Source organism: Onychostruthus taczanowskii, unplaced genomic scaffold (genome assembly GCF_017590055.1).
Source record: "Onychostruthus taczanowskii isolate IOZ18803 unplaced genomic scaffold, ASM1759005v1 scaffold4, whole genome shotgun sequence".
NCBI classification, from domain to species: domain Eukaryota; kingdom Metazoa; phylum Chordata; class Aves; order Passeriformes; family Passeridae; genus Onychostruthus; species Onychostruthus taczanowskii.
In genome coordinates this window covers 5,716,458-5,735,647 of record NW_024501459.1, presented here as the reverse complement: position 1 = coordinate 5,735,647, position 19,190 = coordinate 5,716,458, and the positions used below count along the sequence as shown (strand labels likewise).

The following is a 19,190-nucleotide window of genomic DNA, read 5'->3' as shown; positions in this document are numbered from 1 at the left end:
TCCGGGCGCGGAGCCGAGCGCCGCCAGCCCGGCGCGCCCCGCACACGCTCCGCTCCGCTCCGCACAGCCCGCCCGGCTCCCGGGGCGCCCGCCCATGGCTGACAGGAGCCTGATCGAGGGCGCCGAGCCCCTGCCGCACCGGGAAGAGGCTCCGGAGTGGGGCTACGAGGAAGGTGAGGAGCGGGCGGCTCCGCCGGGGAGAAACTTTGTCCGCTGCCGCGGGAGGAGGAGGCGGTGTGGGAATTTCAGTGGCGGAGCGCGGCGGGGTTCGCTCCCCGGCCGTCCCGAGCTGCCGGGAGCGGGGAAGGGACGTCCCGCAGCAGCTCCATCCCCGCCGGCGGGAGGGCAGCGCGGGGCGGCGGCCGCGGAGCCGCGGGGTCCGGCCGAGCAGCCCCTTCCCCGGCCCGGGCAGGGTCTGTCTGACCCGCAGCGCGGGGTGCCGGGTCCCCCCTCACCGCTTTTCCCTTGTGCCTCAGGAGTGGAGTGGGGGCTGATTTTCCCCGATGCTAACGGGGAGTACCAGTCGCCCATTAACTTGAACTCGAGAGAAGCTAAATATGACCCCTCGCTCCTGGAAGTGCGTTTGTCACCGAACTACGTGGTGTGTCGTGACTGCGAAGTGATCAACGATGGGCATTCGATTCAGATTGCCCTGAAGTCAAAATCAGGTATGCTGAAACATGGCCTTGATTTTCCCGGCTAAAGCTTGTGTTGTCTGAAGACTCACTGTACTCATGTCCCGGAGTGTAGCAAAAGCAGCCTTTCCCAGCTGAGAGCAGTTGTGACCATTCCACATGGACTATGCCCGGTGAGAGTGTTGCTGTTGACTTTGGTAGGAAGAGGAGCAAGTGTTGCAATGGGAGTTGCAGATTTCGATGCCAGACTGGATGGTCAGTGAGATTGCTTCAAAACATATCCAGAATTTCTTCTTGTGGTGGTGGTGGTATCCAATTCACTGGCATTAACAGCTGTCTGCACTCAGAAGCAGTACAGACTATTGCCAAGTGTAGAGCCAAACTGTTCTGTACAGCTGGCAAGATTTGTTCGTGGTTCAAAGACCATGTGAGTTAAAAGTACTTTTTCCCATTAACTTGAGTGGGTTCTGAATACTACCTTCAGAATTGGACAGCTTAAGATAGATACACCAGTTATATACATGCTCACAATATTGATGAGGACCAAGTTGAAGGCAGTCCTTTCTTAAAGGATGACATTTTTGGTGTCACTCATCAAATTTGATTTAGAAGAAAGCAATAAAGGAAACAATTCCAACATAAGTGAAGTTGCAATATCTAATCCAGACCCTTCATCTGGGTAAACTGTTCTGTATGAGGAAAGCAAGAAAGTAGGAAGGAAAAACCTCTGTTTTGCTTTCCAGCACTTAGTTCTTACCGTGTGTTTGGAAGAGTCTCCATGTTATTCCAACCAGTCTTAGCTAGTAACAGCCCTTTGGGGGCATTTAAACAGCTGGACGTTGTCAAACCATGAGGCATTCCAACTTCTGTTTCCTTCTGAGAACTCAGTAGTACTGGGAACTACAGCTGTGCTAAGTGAGGGAGTCAGTTCAGTTTTACACAGTTTTTTTAAAAAGGAAGGGTTTTTTATCTTAATAATGATGCTTTCCTTTATAATTTCCTTTCTATGATAATTTCCATGTATTTTTGCAACACAGAACGTTTCTTTCCATGGAATTTTGCAGATTTGCATTAAAAATGTTGTATTTCCAGTCAGTTTTACTGCCTTCATCAGAAGCAGAGCTCTTTTCCCAAGGGATAGGGTTCTCCCTGCAGGATCAGGAATACTTGAATTCTCCTGTGGAGGAAATGAGAGTGACCACATCGTTCATATAACAAAATGGAACTCCTTCCATGCTACCTTTCCCAAGGGCAGTTTCTAACTTAGTAGTGATTAATAAGATGGGACCAACACACCTAAATGCCTTTGCAAAACCATTAAGAGAATTAGAAAAAAGGAAAGACTTCTTTTATACTTGAATGTAATGTGATGCCGGACAGATGAGTCTTGAATTATAAGAAAATGTAAAATAGAAAAAAAGTTTATGACTGGAGTATGGAATTATGATTTAGGAACTCTTGGTTTAGTTTCAGCTTTTTCTTAAATTTATTGTTACGTAATTTGCCATTTTCCCTTTGTAAACTGGGAATAATTTGGGAGGGAGAGGACAACATTTATTAAACCTAATAAGAGGAGAAAAGAGTTAATAAGTTGTGATTGAACCTGGCCTAGTATTCTGGCCATTTTTCAGGGATTGCAGAAACTCCTGCAGTTTCTTTTCCTCACAGGAGATCTCTGATGACAAATCCATTTAGCTGGATTATTTTGTTGGGAACTGTTGAGCACTGGGTGCTTTTGAAACTATGTCCAATTAATGTGCAAGAGATCCTCATCTACTGTAATGTTAGCAGTCAAAGAAAAAGTTCTTTATGGAAAAAAGTAAGATACATATTAAAAATAAATTTGTCATTACTGGTGAATGTGCTTATCCTTTAATTCAAGACACGCAGTCCATATGAAATTCCCAAATCCTTCTCATTATTTAATTGCAAACATTTTCACAACTGCTTTCATTTTGATAGTGGAATACATGTGGTGCATTAGGTGGAAGAACCATGACCAACTATGAAATAGTTTTATCATGGGATCAATCTACTGATTGAAGCCCTGGAAATAAACTCTTTGAACCTCCTGGAGATCCAGGACTACATCATATAAGAACATTTGGTGTAGTTACAGTTTTTCTCAGAACAATGTTTCAAAACAGAGAAAATGCTCAATTTTACTAATTGAGATTATTATTATTGTTGTTGTTGTTGTCCTAACTGAGCACTACTTGAGTATCATTATTCTTTTTTTTGTCCAAATTTCATAAATATTTCAATTGGTTGTTTCCTCCAGTGTTCACTGGATTTGTACATTTTCCCTCTAGGGGATATAGGTATAGACAGAATATAGATAAAGTTAAGGAGCAAATCTGAATCTATAACTATATTTAGGACATTTCATTTTAGAAACTCTAATGGCTGCTAGATAAGTTGTGAAGAATTATTAAAGGAGGATTAATTGGAATATTTGACTTTTTTTCCTCCAGTGTAATTACTTATGAAAACCATAATTGATCTGTTTTCTTTCATTTTTTTTACAGTTTCATACCTTTGCTTTTGTGTTTGTGCAATTGTAATATGATTAAATTGCTAACTTATGTTTTAGTATTACACAACCTCTTGTGCTCCAAGTTCAGGTGGTATAGTTTGTGTGTCAAAATAGCTATATATTATGGAACTAATTCCCTAAGGCTATATGTCATGCAGTTAAATAATCCTTATCAATTATCAGAGATTGTAAAAGATTAATTCCAACTCTGTGAAATGTAAGCTAGAATTTAATGGGTTCTGGGTAGACTGTGAATGCCCTTAAATAAAACTTGGCCCTGCCTAGAAGCCAATATTCAATGATTTTAGTGGGAAGTTACCTTCAGCTTGTGGTGTAATATTTGATCTAAAGCAGATTCAGAAATCCCTGGGTGAAATGTTTCCATTGATTAATTCCATAGCAGATTTGGCCTCACAATTGCTTGCTTTTACTGCTTCTGGTGGAAGTCTCTATTAATGCAAAAGTACTGAGCAGCTATATACATTTTTTTGTGCACGTGTTGGATTGTGGACAGATGCTTTTAAGAAATTCCAGATGTTTAAAAAACTGAAGTAAGGGAAACCCATGGCTGCCTAGAAGCTGTTTTTAAGTAAATGAGGTGTGCTGGTTTTGCTCCAGTGTGTAGGTTTGATTATATTTCGGTGTGGAGGCGTTCAGTATCTCAGAAGCCTGACAGGTGGTATATGACTGAACACCTTTACCCAGCAAAATATTTGCTATCAAAAGTTTTCTATCCATTTCTGTGACCCACAGTAAACATAGGTGATGGAAATCAAACTTTTGGACAACTTGGAGGTTACTTCCCAGTTCAGTTCAGAACCCCTGCCATCTGTTTAGAGCAAACAGATAATGTCTTGTTAAGACAGATAAACATTCCCTCTTCTGGCTGGTAAAGGTACAATGCTTTTATTTGGTGTTCTGCATCATAAAACAAAGGGTTCAATATGACAACAGTTATACTGTTTTTCATAACTGCCTCAATTCATGTTCTGTACCTGCAAGGTTCTTCAGAAGTAAAGGTGACACGTCTGTCAACTTAACTCTTCTCCTCTCTGGTACCACTAAGAATATAGAAGATTGCCACAGACTCCTTGTTGTATTTGGAGCATGTATTCAGTGGCTTGTCTGCTTTGAAAGGCAAGTTCTTTACCACTTATCTTCTTCCCCAGTGTTAACAGGGGGGCCATTACCTCGGGGACACGAGTTTGAGCTACATGATGTTCGATTTCACTGGGGGAGAGAAAACCAGCGTGGTTCTGAACACACAGTTAATTTTAAGGCCTTTCCCATGGAGGTAAGTGTTCTGCATTGTATAACACCCGTGAAATGGAAAAGATTTTATTTCATAGCCTGAATTCTTGGTAGTTCAAAAGCAACTTCCTTTTAGCTCTGCATGCTTTATATTTCAACCACAAAGCTATCTTCCTGGGGTGTGCTTTACTGCAGGTAAATTAGGATATGCCTCTGGAATAGAATGCCTCCAGCACTCATCACACTGTATGATTAATTGGTCGTAAAGTTAACTTGCAGAATTATTAACTTCTTTCTTATTAGTGTTCTAACAAGATCTGCCATTTCAACACTTCCTATGTCACCTTGACTAATAGCTATATATGGGGAGAACTAGCCACTGGAAATATTTCCATGGTAAGTAATAACAATGTAGGTCAGTTTGGAGTAAGTGTAGAGCAATTTGTTCAGGAAACAGCTTTACATACTTGAAAATTGAAGATTATGTGATAGTCCTCTGTATGTTCTCCAAGATCTGAAAGAAGTACACGATTTTGAAACAAAAACAAAGTGGTAATACAGTCTTAAAAAATTCAGCTCCTCATGGGGTTCATGTCATAGGCAACACAAAATGCTTGGTCCTATTCCTCCTGCCCTCCAGCAGCGTTTTGTCTTCACTTCCCACTGTCCTATTGCTTACAGCTGTCAAGCAATGGCTTGGAGTATTCCTTAGGCCCTGGGCGGCAAGACTATTTTTAAAATATACCAATCCTGATGTTTGGTTTCTTTAGCTTTGCATCTTTTATTTCATTTGTTGTGCACTATTTGTTTTAAAGAAACTCAAGATTTTTTGGAGTTCTTTATTTTTGCCCTATTTATCTATCATAATCCCTCATGAGTCTGAACCTCTTTCTTTTATTCACTGTGCTCAGTGCTAGGAAATTTATAATTGTTGTGTTCATGACTGCCTATTGGAACATAACTGTCTTTTAGAAAATAATATAAAAATATTAAAGCATGTTAAAGCAACTACTGCAGAAATAAGTGTAAAAATCTTGTAGACTTACATAATCCATCTAGTTCTTAGGGTAGTTCAAATACTTTCTTTAAGAGTTGTGGGTCAGATTTTGGTCTCTGCTATTTGTTATTTTGCACTGGTCTATCACAACCTCCCATGTATAAACTTAATAATTTGGAGTTTTCAGGTTGAATTGAGCTAGATCATAGAATCATTTATGTTGGAGAAGGCCTTTATGATCAACAAGTCCAATCATAAACCTAATGATGCCAAAGTCCTTCCCTAAACCATGTCCTTAGGTACCACATCTATGTGTAGGTCCCCTCTGCAGGTTGATTCCAGGAAGGTCTTGGAAATGCAGAATTGCTTGAATGGGTAAGACTCATCAACAAAAGGGAAAACAAGGCAATGACTTCTGCATCCTGATTACCTGGCATAATATATACAATATGATTTATATGGGCAGTAAGACCTTCAGGATATTGCAGTGTTCCCTTGAGGCAGGAAGTAGCCAATTCATTATAAAATAGGTCTGCTTAGTGCTTTTCTTCAAGGCTGGTCGAGTGTGTGGTGATTGAGAAATATGCATGTGAACTATGCTGAGAGCTGTACTTGGGAATCTATCAGGGTTTCCTGTCTCTTTGTTTATCAAAGATCACTTGCAAAGAGTCTTGGTGGTATGCAAAGAGTCTGTTGATAATCTGCAGAAAACCTAGAATTACCTGCTCCAGATCAGTCCAGAGAAAAATATTCTTGACCCAAGGATACAAAACAACAAACTTAATAAGTCATGAAGGGACTTCATTCTTCACCTACTTTAAAAGCAATACAGCAGCTGCACAAACAGAGTTCTGGCACAGTTGAAGAACATCACCTGGAGGTGAACAAGCCAGTGTTTTTCTGTTTCCTGCGTCTAAGCAGCTTTCAACTAAACTCTAACTTCCAAGAAATAATTACTGATGCAAAAATTCTCTAGCAGAAAAAAACCTGATCCATAATATACTTTAAGTACAGTATGAAAGTTTCATTTAGTGAACAGATAAATTCTTATGGCAGAAAATGGCCAGTTAATCATCTTCTGCCCCAAGTTCCAAGAAAGTGCAGAGCAGTTTTTTTGACAGATGAACTGCATTTCCTTCTGCTATATGCACAGAGAGCTGTTATATTAATTCCCTCTCAAATTGTCCAAGTCAAATATTATACTTGAGCAATAAATAATAAAATGGGTGCTTGTGGCCACTATAATGTTTAGGTAGCACACCCGGGACTCCAGAATGGCAGATTTGCTGTTTGCATTCCAGGCATAGCCTTGTCTTTTTTTTTTTTTTTTTTTTAATTTTTTTTATTTTAACAATGGCTTTGATCAATGGACCAGGAAATTGTGTTTTCTTAGTTTTTGACATTGGCATTGGCTTATACAGTTTTTGGAAATCATCAAATTCTGAATGTATATTTACCTTGATTTCTACTGGGTTTCATAGAATATCCGGTCTTGGAAGGGGCCCACATGGATCATCCAATTCTGAATGTATATTTACCTTGATTTCTACTGGGTTTCATAGAGGCCCACATGGATCATCCAACTCTTAAGTAAATGGCCCATATGGGGATTGATCTCACAATCTTGGTGTTATAAGTCCCATGCTCTTATCAGCTGAACTGAGTTTGTTGCTTACTGAGCACAAACAGCAATTGATGCCTATTTTGGCTACATCCAAGCAGTCTGCTGTACAAAATAAGCTGGCAGCTGCTTGTGCATCAGTGCATGCCTAGAATACGTTGCACACGTGCGTTAGTCTGGGTCTTTTTCAAGTGTAACAAATCTAGTAGGTCATCTTCCTAAGGAACTAGAAATTATTTCCATGGCAAATGATAGGGATTCTCTTCTCTTTGCAAGAGGAAAATAAGGAGATAAGCGGTAATATGAAAACGGATGTGCTTGGTTTAAGTGGGTACATTAACAACAAAACAGGTCGGCCTAGATTACACACTCTACTACTCTATTTTAAAACCTGAACTGAGCAGTTCTACAAAAATCAGCTTTTAGTTTGATGAGATCTGAGATGACTACCTGAGACTAATTATTGACTAGAGCAGCAGTCTGGTTTTTTTTAGGGCTGAAGACTATACAGCTTTATTTTATTACACTGGACAAAATAGTTGTGAAACAGCCTGAGATTATCATGTAATGACCTTTGTAAAAGATTTTGAAAAAGAGTGTAATTTTTCAAAATTTGGAAGGCCAATCTTCAATTACTTCCTTAGTATCTTCATCTTTGGTACCATAATTTCTATTAAAGAAGTTAGGCAATATCCTGTATTAGTTGGGTAATATCCCATGTTTCTTAGTGCAAAAATCCATTACTTCTTACTACACAGCCGGGGCCTTTGCATGTGGTTAGGATATATAGTTTCATGGTGAAGTTGGGTAGATTACAAAGCTTGTGTAACCTCTGGAACAGCTTCTTGAGCTAATACATATTGTCCAAAAATGTTGTTCCTGTGGCTTGGAGGCTGAGTTTCTTTGGGGTTTTTTTATTCTTACACGAGGTTCAGCAAAGATGTGTTTTCCACCTTCCTTGACTGAAGAAACCAGAATGTAGACAGTGATATGCCAGTGCTTGCATTTTCACTGAAAAATCTGTGTTTGCAATAAGTCAGGAAAGCAGGACAAAGCAAAAATATTTGTCAAAAGTAAAAATGGTAACACCTCTTAAACCAAGGAAAAGCAGGGGGCTGCACATACCAATACTCCTCCCTTTTTTTCATGGAAAAAAGAGCATGAAGACCACTGCTGCCCTTTAGGCAGGAATCGGAAGGAAACATTTGTGCAACTTTCTGTAGAAATCCATCTCACCAGCTACTTCTACTTCATATAAAAGAGTGCTACTTTGCTTTTTGGCCAAAGAAGTGTTGGCCGTGACATTTGCTAAATACTTAGTAATGGTCTTAGTATTGAGAGACTGTTTCATGCCAGCAAATGGAACGGGGTACCAAATATCTCTGCCTTACAATACAAATTTCCACAAAGTAGTGAAATCCACATTTACACATGTGGTTTACCTGAAGCTGATTTAGGTGTAGGAAAGAGAGGAACTATTTGGTGTCTTTATTCCTCTCCTTGATGCCAAGGGTATGGGTTGGAGAAGGAGGAAAAGCAAATAAAGAACTGACTTTCTTCATTTAACTTTCCCTTACCTCTGATATACGACAGGGAGATAGAAGAGGACAGGAATTGCAAATTGCTGATATTTATTGTTGTTAATAAAGTGAAATGGGAGCAGCTAAAAATGAGTTCCCATTGTACCTGATCTCTGTATAAACATAGCATTATAGTGCCAGGCTGAATGAACTTACTGTCAAAAAAGAAATGAAATCCAGCAGGAGAAAGTAAATCACATCACATCAATGCAGGTTTATGGGGAAAAAAAAATGTTTTCACTACTTTTGAAAAGAAGGGAAACAGAAAAATATAAGGGGGCCTTAAAGTTGTCTCTTCCTCTTAGTTAATCAAATGGTGATGTGACCAAAAGCACAAACTGACCATAAAGGCACAGTTGTTTCCAGGCTCTTGCTCTGAAATAAAACTATGTCAGGGAAAATAAAAAGGTTCCCTCCACCACTTGTGATATAACTAGGAGGATAATTCTCTGTAATCCATCCTCTTTAAAATGTAGGATTGCATTAGCTGTGAACCATGTGAAAGCTCTCAGTAGAAGTGGGTTGGCAGAAAATAATTTAAAAAGTGTTTCCAAGATTTGCAGGAAGATTAAAAACTATTATTGTCCGCCCTACATTTTTTGACTAGAACAGAAGAAAATACAGTTGCTGCAAGGACCAAAATCAGTTCTGCACAGGAATAAAAACTATTCCTTTCTGTTGGATAACAGAATGCAAACTAAATAATTCTGTAGACTCTTTCAGAGTAACTGAAATACCTGCTGCAATGAAGGTGACAGTGCAAAACACATATCCTACCCTGAATTTGATTTAAACCATGACGTTTTCCTTTTTTAACAAGAAATGGTGCCTGAAGTACTCATCTAACACAGTTAAAACTTTAGGGCTTCAGGTGAGGCTGTTAACATTACACTTACCCTACTAAAGCGTTTACAGTCTTCAACTTGGGGTTTTCTCTGTGCCTGGCTCTGAAATCACATATGTGCACACAGTGCATCCCCTTTCTGGCATTTCTGGACAGAATTTATTATGTTTTCAACACAGAAATTTATTTTTTGCCAACTTGTGATATTCTTTGCCAAGGCTATTTGACCTTGCTGTCCCTTTTAATAATTTTCTTATTACCTTATCTGGACTAAATAACAAACCAGAGTATTTTTAATTGTAATAGAAGGCCTGGGAAACACTGTGCTTGCCAGCGCATCTCTCCCTCTTTATTCAGAGACTGACAAGCTGCAGAAGGACTGGGTAGGTGTGAATGGCAAGCAGAATTCAAACCATGATGACAGTAGTTTCTTTATTAGGACTATGACCCAAGTAATAAATTCTAAAGGATAAACCAAGGAGTAAATCCCGTTGCCTCAGTTGCTTGCATTGCTTGCCTGATTGTGAAAAAAAATTAATTCCACTCATATTGGCAGCATAAGATCTTTGAATGAAGGAGATCTATGAATTTAGCAGGAGGCAAAAGAACAGATTCCAAAAGAGTTTATGTAGCATCATGCTGAGGTCTGGAACTCTGCTCAGACACTGTCCAAGTTTTCTGGTGGAATATTAACTTGTTACTAATAGTCTTGGACAATCTTCTAAATTTTGGAATCATTGCAGGTGAACACTCTTAGCTGTGATTAAACACAGCGTGCCTTATAAGGAAATGATGACATTCATGTAATAGCTAATATCCTTTTCAGGTTATGAATAAGACTAGTAATTGTTTAAAGTAGATATTTTCATTGGACAGCATCTAATTTTTGAGGACAGAATTGTAGAAAAATACAGGAAAATCGTTCCAATATTTAAACAGATGTTTTCAGTTTTGTTTTCTAAATCTCAATGATTTCTACAAAAGCAATTTTTACATGTTGTGTAGACACCATTTAAGAAAGTAACAGTAATACTTAGATTTACACAGCACTCTATGGGCAAAATTGGTCTTAGCACCAATTCCAGGACTGTCAGTGAATTGTGTTATGTGGGATCCTAATCCCAAATGTGCAGATGTTTTAAGTATTTTTCTGCATTTTTCTATGTATCATACATTCTGCAATCCCCTAATTGAGGCAACTTCTCTTTAGAGTTTTTGTGGTGGGACAAAGCTGTGAGGTCTTTGTCTCCTCCCAAGGTACAGGGAAACATGAAACCAGCAACAAGATAAAAAAAAATTACCATCATTGTAAAAGCACACATGATCAGCTTATGACTCCTGAGATTGCTAGTGCTTTAAGTTCTTTCAGTATTATGGTTTTATTGTTGTTGAGGGTTAATTTGACCTAAGTAGCACATGAAGTCTCTGGAGTACACTTTGGTTTTGGGTAATTTGCCAATATGGGCTTCATTGGCCCTTGCTTTGCTCACTCACATATAGTTTTAATTTTTCAGGAATGCACCTGTGTGCTTTCTAATGTGTGAATTCCTGAAAGCAGGTGCAAAAATGGGCTGATGTACTTACTCAAACGTGCTTTTAGCTTGTCTAACACCTAAAAAAAAATTAAGTTAAGCCCTGTGGAAAAAGGTACACACCTTTAGTGGTAGCAAATGTGCTACCCTTCTGTGCAAAATCTACAGAATATTTATTGAATTGTGGAAGATATATGAGCTGCCAGACAGCAGGTCAAAGAGGACTAGTGTTTACTGAAGCCTCTTTATCTTTTTGTCTGTTTTTTAAGAATCATTTGAGTTTTGTGTGGAGAAGCTCTGTGGCCCATATGACCTAAACCACTTTCGAGGTGGTGGTTACAATCATCTATGATTTGTAACTTCTACCAGGATGGAGAAGTATTCATTGAAGAAATAAATAGCTCAAACTAAAAATATCTGAGCAGAATAGGACAAACTAACAGGAAAAAATTTGCAAGAGGAGAAAAGCTGGGTGAAGGAAAATGAATGAGAAGAAAATGAGGAGCAACTGAAGGGAGGAGACCTTCTCTGGGCTCCCCGTTCCATCTAATCTCAGTCTGTTAGTCTATTAGTCTCAGTTTAGTTCTACCAGAAGCCACAGGCAGTCTTTGTGTTTTGCCCACATCATATATTCTTGCAGCCCTGCTGGGCTAAGGTAAGCTGCTCAGTTGCAGCCTGTTTGGTGGCACTGTGTCCCTGTGGAGGCAGGCGTGTAACCTTGGACAGAAGAGCTCTTAGCATACCATCTGTGGTAGCAACAGTACAGCCTCTGACACTTTTTAAAAATATGGAATTCTTTTCCATTCCTTGAGCAGATTTACAGCTTTGCCTTCTCCTTAATGCAACTTTCTTACACAGCTGTCTTGCTGAGAGTGCTTGGATTCATGGATATAGAGGTTGCTATCAGACAACCCTTACAGAAAACTCTGTTACCGAGCTCAAACAGAGTGGCTACTTATATATCTGCTGTGGGAGAAGACATTCTGTAGACTCTGAGCAGATGGGACTTCTGAAGAGGATTTAAACTTAGTTTGGAGCTCAACAAAATTGCTTCTCAGGTTTTTGCCTTTTTTTTTGGCTGTGTGCCCTTGCTGTGATTTGCTTCAGTTGTACATAATTTTCTAATTTCTGCCATGAGCCTTGCTGGCACTCTGCATGTATTTTGCTTCAGTTTCCTGCTGCCTTGGTTTTCCTATTTGGTTTTCCTTGGCACTTTGCCCTAACCACTAGGCCTAACTGTTTTGCTATCTAAAACTTATCACTTGTTGAAGAAGTGGAAAGGAGATTCCTTAGTTAGCTGTTTTCCATGCTGCGTGCTTGAGTCAGGACCAGTTCCAACACTGGCCCCAATGCATAATTAAATACTCTAAAAACCAGAAATAATAGCTTTTTGATGCTAGCCCAAAATTTCATGTTATTTGTTCTAATGGTGCACTCATGGCTCTCAAGAGGGCTGAAACGTGTAGATCACTTAAGGTCTGAAAACCTTAGGAGGCTTCCAGAAGTATTTGCTGTTGTGCCTGAGTGCATCGCGAGCACAAATAATATAATCCTTAAAACATCAGTGCAAGGGAGATGAGTTCTCTATTGCTATTGTCAAGGAACTGGTAGGAAACAAGTTCAAAGGGATTAAATTGTTTGGCCATGGTCACACATGATGCCATTTGTAGAAGTGGGGGAGAACTGACTCATGATTCCTAGATGCTTGAATTCTAGTAAGGGTTTCAGACAATGTAGTGTTGGAGTACCTAACTTAGGTTGTAAATCCTGTTTCGGTAATTTAACTACAGGGCTACCTGATGCCCTAGTCCATAGGCCACACTGTTTTCAATGAGGTACTGGTCATTCCTGACTTTTTGCTGTCCCAGCATTAAGCCTCATAATGAACCGAACTGGGAAATAGCAAAAGTTTAGTAAAATTTGTGGAGATCATGGAGCTGTGGAAGAGAAAATTATAGCATGCTATTACACAATCTGAAAACTTGAAATTCAAGAGAAAACTGTTGGAGAAGCATAACAGAGTTTATTATTTCAAAGGAAGCTTAGCCAACATTACAGGAAAACAAAAACCTGCCTGAGTTTCCTAGAGGAGTGTATTATGGAAGAACAACGGCTCCCTGGATAACAGTCAAGATTATGACTTAAGAAGATAATATGCAGCTGCAGATTCTCATATCTTAAGACAGACCATTACCTTTGAAACACAGAGAACTGTGGGATAAAAATCAGTTATTAACAAAACATGGCAAAGTGACAGGGAAGGAGTGATTTCTATTCTCCCTTCATGAGAGAATTAAATTGGTGATTAAAAACCTCCTACACATGAACAGTCTGGTTTTAAATCCAAGACAATAGATTGCAGGCAACACTTTGGAACTGAACATGCTTTTATTAAATGTCATATAAATAACACTTCCAGAATTAAATGCTTAACCTATAGCTCTTTGTGTTTTCTGTCTTGATGATATTGCTAGTCTGTAATATTATCAACTATCCATCAAGGTCCAGTCTTTTTTCCAGGCTTCACCCTATCTAACCGTGAACCTATGAAAGCACATGCAGACATGCACATGCACCCTCTCAGACTGGTAAGAACTCAGACTGAAGGTAGGCTGGAGAATCTTGCAGTAAAACCTTTGCTTTTTCCTTCCTGGCTTTCATATTTCAAAGGAAAGAAAAAGAAAGGCTTGAGAGTATATTTGTTTCTGTTAGCATAGGTAAAGGCAGACCCAGGGCACTTCAGCCTGCATGTTTGCTGGAGCCAAACATGGAAGGGAACAATAAGCTGCTCTGTGGTGCTCCTTGCTTTGCACACTGAGCAGAAACTTGGCACAAAGAAGAGTCTGACCTATGAATCTGACACCAGTAACTGTGTGGCTGTTTCGTTTCTTACTATTAGGTTGATATTGAAAGTTGGCATCATAGAGACAGGGACATTTTCAGTCCATTCATGTATTTTTTAGTCCTCTTCTTAGCCTGCATACTTACATTACAGTTTAAAAATAAGTTAATTTTGATTAATTCCTGTTTTCTTTTAATCTCTTGTGAGTGCCAGTACACATAAGCTGTGCTTGTGATTTCAAATGTGAAGAGAATTAAAATACATATAGATGACAAATTTTGTATCCTCAGTTTCCCCTACACCCTTTTTGCCAGTGATTTTCCGAAGAAGCAGGCAAGCTAATGTTATGTGTCAGCAGCTTCTGTGGGTAAACAAAGACATAGGTAAAAACATCTATGTTGCAGTTGCATTAACCATGAAGATTCATCTTTTTTTTCTCCCCTACTTTTTTAGACCTTCTGGCTTGTTTTCCCAGAACAGAAAGAAGAGTGCTGATTGGATTTTTATAGTGCCCGTTGGTTTTCTTTTTAGCTTACTCTTTGTAGCTGTCGTGTTTTGAGTTTTTCCATGTACATCAGTACTTCCTGCGGTTAATTTCATTTTTTAAATGAACCAATAGTTCTTTGTGTAAAATGAAATGAGGATGCTGCATGTGATTAGACTTTTCAAAGGGAACAGAGATTCCTGTTTAATATTAGATGTTACAATGTTTTTATTATTCTGTTATGTAGATACTTCTTTAGTGAGTTTGCCAAAAGAAGCTACAATAGTGTTTCCTGAGATGCTGCAAATAATTCAATTGTCCCACCATTCGTTACCTTGTTTGTGGCACATCTGAAGGTATCCCACACAATTGCTTAGACTACTTCTGCTTTCACTAGACTGACTTGTTTGGAAATAGAATAGGTTTTGAAAGTGTCTTTGCAGTCCTTGCTTTTATGATTCAACAAAAATAACTTTTTTTTTACAGCTGTTCTTTCAAAGATGTTCATGGAGAGGAGAGCACCAGTCAGCAAAGGTTCTGGACTACAGTGGTGTCCTAGTCAAGCATATGTTCAGCATGTTTTAGCTGTGAATTTAGCTTTTGACCTAAAACATGTAGTATCTCACCCTGTGATTGTGAAGTTGTTGGAACAGTATCTCCAGGATACCTTGAGCTCTGCTCCATCTTGATTTATGTGCACCTAATTTCTCTGATCTTAGATTACAGACTTCTTTGTTCAGGGAATGTCATCTTGTTCTGAACATACTTGGAGCCTGACGCTTAATGCGCAGACTAGATCTGCTCGATCTTTAACACTTTCATAAGCAGAAGTTGAGCAGAAACTGTGCTTTCTCTTCTCCTACATTACATTAATCAGGAGATTTTTAATGCTAACAGTGTTGTCATCTCTGTTCATTGGAACTGCTTGCAGTTACGTCTCTTAGTGGTGAACTTAGTGCTGCTTTCAAAGATAAGCAAGGAGTTCCCTTTATGTAATTTTTTCATTACAATGATTTATGTATGGAATTTTAAAGAGCATTTAAATTATACTGAAATTTAGTGGCATTTTGGCACCTATCCACTATAGAAGCCTAGAAAAATTCAAATATGGAAGAATAAACCAAGTGCACTAATTTTATAACCTAACTACTCTCATGCTCTTCATTTTGCCCAGAGTTCATGATTTAGTAATTTGCTTCTATTTGCATTTTCAAAGGAAGCAGGTTTATGTTGACCATACTATAATGTTTAACCATGAAGACTTTATGGGTATTTGTTTCTTTGTTTTGTGGCATGAAGTATCTACATGTACTCCTGCTTCTCCTAAGACATTTTCAAACAGTCCATCAATTCCATTAACTTTGTTTTCTTAAACCTCTCCTTCAGGCTGTTAATAACTAACTTTCTGGTTTTTTAATCACTTTTCTGAAAGCTGTATGCCCTGGTCATATCCTTGGTTTGGTCCTCTTGTGAGGATTTGGAACTTAATTACTATATGTTATGGTCACTGCCAACAGCTTAGTCAATTGCTTCCTGAAACAATTCAGTGCCAAGTCAAGTATCAACTCATAAATTCTTGTGCACATGTAAAATAACAAGACACAATTTTTCCACATCTTGTCCTCCTGAGATGTTGTTTACGCAATATTTGTGCTGTGGAAATTACACATAATTATTGTACAAGTAGACTGTGTTGCCTTCCACTATTATTAGCTAAAATCCTGAGCTTCATTTCATCCCTCTCAATCCAGAAAAAAGCCTTCCTGCTGGCCATAGTTAGGTAGCTGAGTTTGCCATTTTTACTAATCCCTACTCCACTTTTATGGCATGTTGTGGATGAAACTGGAATGTACTGATCCCTTGCAAACTTGGGTGAGTCCAGGACAACCTTTGATATCTCTACAATCTTTAGCAGAGGAATTCTAAAGCTGCTTTAATTTACCTTAGAGATATAGATTTATCCCTGAGACCCTGTTTAAGGAATCAAAAGAATGTTTCAGCTACACTCTTTCTCAGCAGAGACAGAAATATCACAAAACCCAGTCTGCCCAAAATTTCCAGACTGACATGTTTTAGGTGCCCCTCTGATTAAGACATCATGATACAGTATTCCTGTATTAATATTTTGATGTATAGCCTGTATGCATTAAAATAAGTGTTGAGAAGAGATGAGAGCAATGACAAATCTCTCATCCTTGAGAGATTTGTTGAGAGGTGCCTTCTATCCTGTAATATTATTAGACTAAGCGGACTTTCCTGGAGCTTGTAACAGCTGGTTGCACAGCTAGCAAGGAATTGCTGTATATCCTAGTTCTGAGAAAGGAACAAAGGTTACTAGAAGATTAATTTACACATGATGCAGCATGCACTGAAGAAAGAAGCTTTTGTAATAATTAGCTTCTCAATCAAGAGTGTAGAGAGTGGAAAAAATGCAATGGTTGATTGTGCCAGCTGCACAGTTTCAAGCAGGCCCACTGATGATTGTGTCCCAGTCAGATGTTCCAATTGATCTAAAGAAGAATTATTTAAAAATTATGGTCTTCTACTGTGCACAGAGCACAAACAGGACCCTGTTAAACAGAATAATCCCCCACATCACAAACTCTTGCAATATGGGTTATGGTTGCCAATTAAGTTGATGTAGGACCTACACCCAAGTTGGGCAGGTGTTTCTTGTTGCTCTTGCTGCCTGAGCTGCCAATAGTTTTATCAGGCCCCTGTAGAGCCTGGTTCTGGTGCTAGGGGAGTCAGGAGGATTTTTGCTGTTGGCACATTTCCTTTTGACTCCTATGGAGCATGAGCCTGGTACTCTATTCCAAACTGCCTGATTTATCCAGTGGAAACTCAGCACATTGAGCAGCAAATTAGAATTTCAGTCATTTAGCAGTAAGTATTCATAAAGAAAGGAGTTATAACATATGAGCTGCTTTTTTTCCAGACTGTGCAAGTTCATAGCAAATTTGCAACATTAGGATCATACAAGAATGCAGAAATGCTGGTGCAGAGTTCTTCTTCTCCCTGTAGCATTAATCAGATACCTCATCACAGATGATGAGCTGTGATTTATTCCAGGATGTATTTTCCTGTAAGGAATTCACCTGTGCTGTTTTCGGTCTGACACTTGGGTGACACATGCATACCAGTAGGTCACAGTAAGGGACAGAGCTACTAGCAACTTTCCTGACAATTTAAGGGTTGGGCAAGCTTAGTTGAAAGTAAGCTTAGGTGAAACATGGTCGTTCAAACAAGTGGATGACTGAGGAGGTTTGAGAAAGAGGCATCATTCAGGAGTCAGTCACGAGATGTTGATTTGGTGGTCACAGGAAATTCATGGCTGTGCTCAGAGAACCTTCAGGAGTGCAAAAGAACAAGAGGCAAGGGACACTGGCTGCAACAGGAGACATTCTGATTAGGTAGAAGGAGAAATAAATTATGGGGAGGTCAAGCACAGAATGGGTTATCTAGAGAGGTTTTGAGACTTCTGTCGTTGGAGATACGCAAAACTTAGTTGGACGAGGACCTGAAAAACCTGATCTGACTTTGAGTTAGTAGCTAACTTTGAAGTTGGTGCTGCTGTGAAAGAGTTGAACTTCAGAGGTGACTTCCAACATAAATTATCCTGTCATTATATATTATATCTGTGAGCTGGGAATGAAGTAAGGTCATCAACAGAGCTTAAAAGATCATTTTTGCTCTCAGTGAGCTTTAGACCCTGCAGAATTCCACAGAGCAGTCAGTGCCCCAGACAGGGGAAAAATGTACATTTTTGTAACTGTGTTTTTTATTGAGACACTGGTTTCCAGAACTGATGAATGTGATAGGTCATATACACTGACTCTGATTCCTGCCAGAATCTGTCATCCCAGGACTCCAGTTTTGTGTAAAATCTACCATCGAGCCTTTTCATATTGACATAGAAGGTATTTCTGTGGTAAAGAAAGGAATGGATTTCAGTGGTATGGTTTTAATTTGATAAATGTTTATTGATTTTAAAGCCAGAATCTCAGGTCCTTACTCAGTTTAGAGAGTCTTGTTTTGAGTCAGGCCCCCTGCTAATGTCTGTCAACTTTTCCTAAATAAGGATTGGGTTCAGTAGCCTTTTGGTTGAGTGGGGTCTGGATGAAAATTGAGAAGTTTCTCAGAATTTGTTCCATACAGAACAATCTTTCCAGGGGGTTTGCTCTGCTACCTGGAATGATTTCTTAATCTTCACTGTGTAGGAGAGTCTCTCCAGCTGTTCACTTCAGAGCAAATCAACTTTATCAGCACTTTATTATTATTTGCCTTCATGAGTTTTCAGTTTATCTGATTTTAAAGAAGCCGCTACTACAATTCTTTGATTTACAGCTGTAATGTTAACAGGCCCAAAATTATGGTTTTTTTCAAGAAAAAAGTGGATTTTTTGAGTGCTAAGGATTTTCTGATAGCTGATTATCTTGTATTAATATACTGTCTGGCATGTCAAGCCAGTCCCCGATAATCAGTAACAGCACAGCTGACTCGTTTTGGCTGCATAGAGCCATCATAACTGCAAAGTATCAAAACATTACCTGACAAGGTGAGCAGAGCCTTTCCTGCCACACTGACATGTGTGACTGCTTTGTACTCTGAATGAAAACCACACAATGGGAAGCTGCCAGTGCACTGTAACTGATTGTTTAAAAAGCTCCACATGATTATGTTCATATCAGGGCTGGCACTCCTTGTGAGTGAGCATTTTTCAAACAGCTGTCTCAAATAAATGTAAAAAGGTTACTAAAATACAGAACATTATTAGCCTCTGTGATTATTCCTAGTTGTGAGATAAAGAGGCATGGATATGATGTTGTTCATGTCCATGGGCATTATATCATAGTGACAGTTTCAAG

General features: G+C 39.1%; 1 protein-coding gene across 1 annotated transcript in view; it reads left to right on the top strand.

The window, feature by feature from the left end:
• Window positions 1-6: 6 nt before the first annotated feature.
• CA8 (carbonic anhydrase 8) overlaps window positions 7-19,190 on the top strand; it is a 47,988-nt gene continuing 28,804 nt past the window's right edge. Inside the window, exons 1-3 of the mRNA XM_041413056.1 lie at window positions 7-173; window positions 477-668; window positions 4,341-4,465. Coding sequence (XP_041268990.1) covers window positions 95-173; window positions 477-668; window positions 4,341-4,465 — 396 coding nt within the window. The 5' untranslated portion in view covers window positions 7-94. The remainder of the gene's footprint in view (window positions 174-476; window positions 669-4,340; window positions 4,466-19,190) is intronic.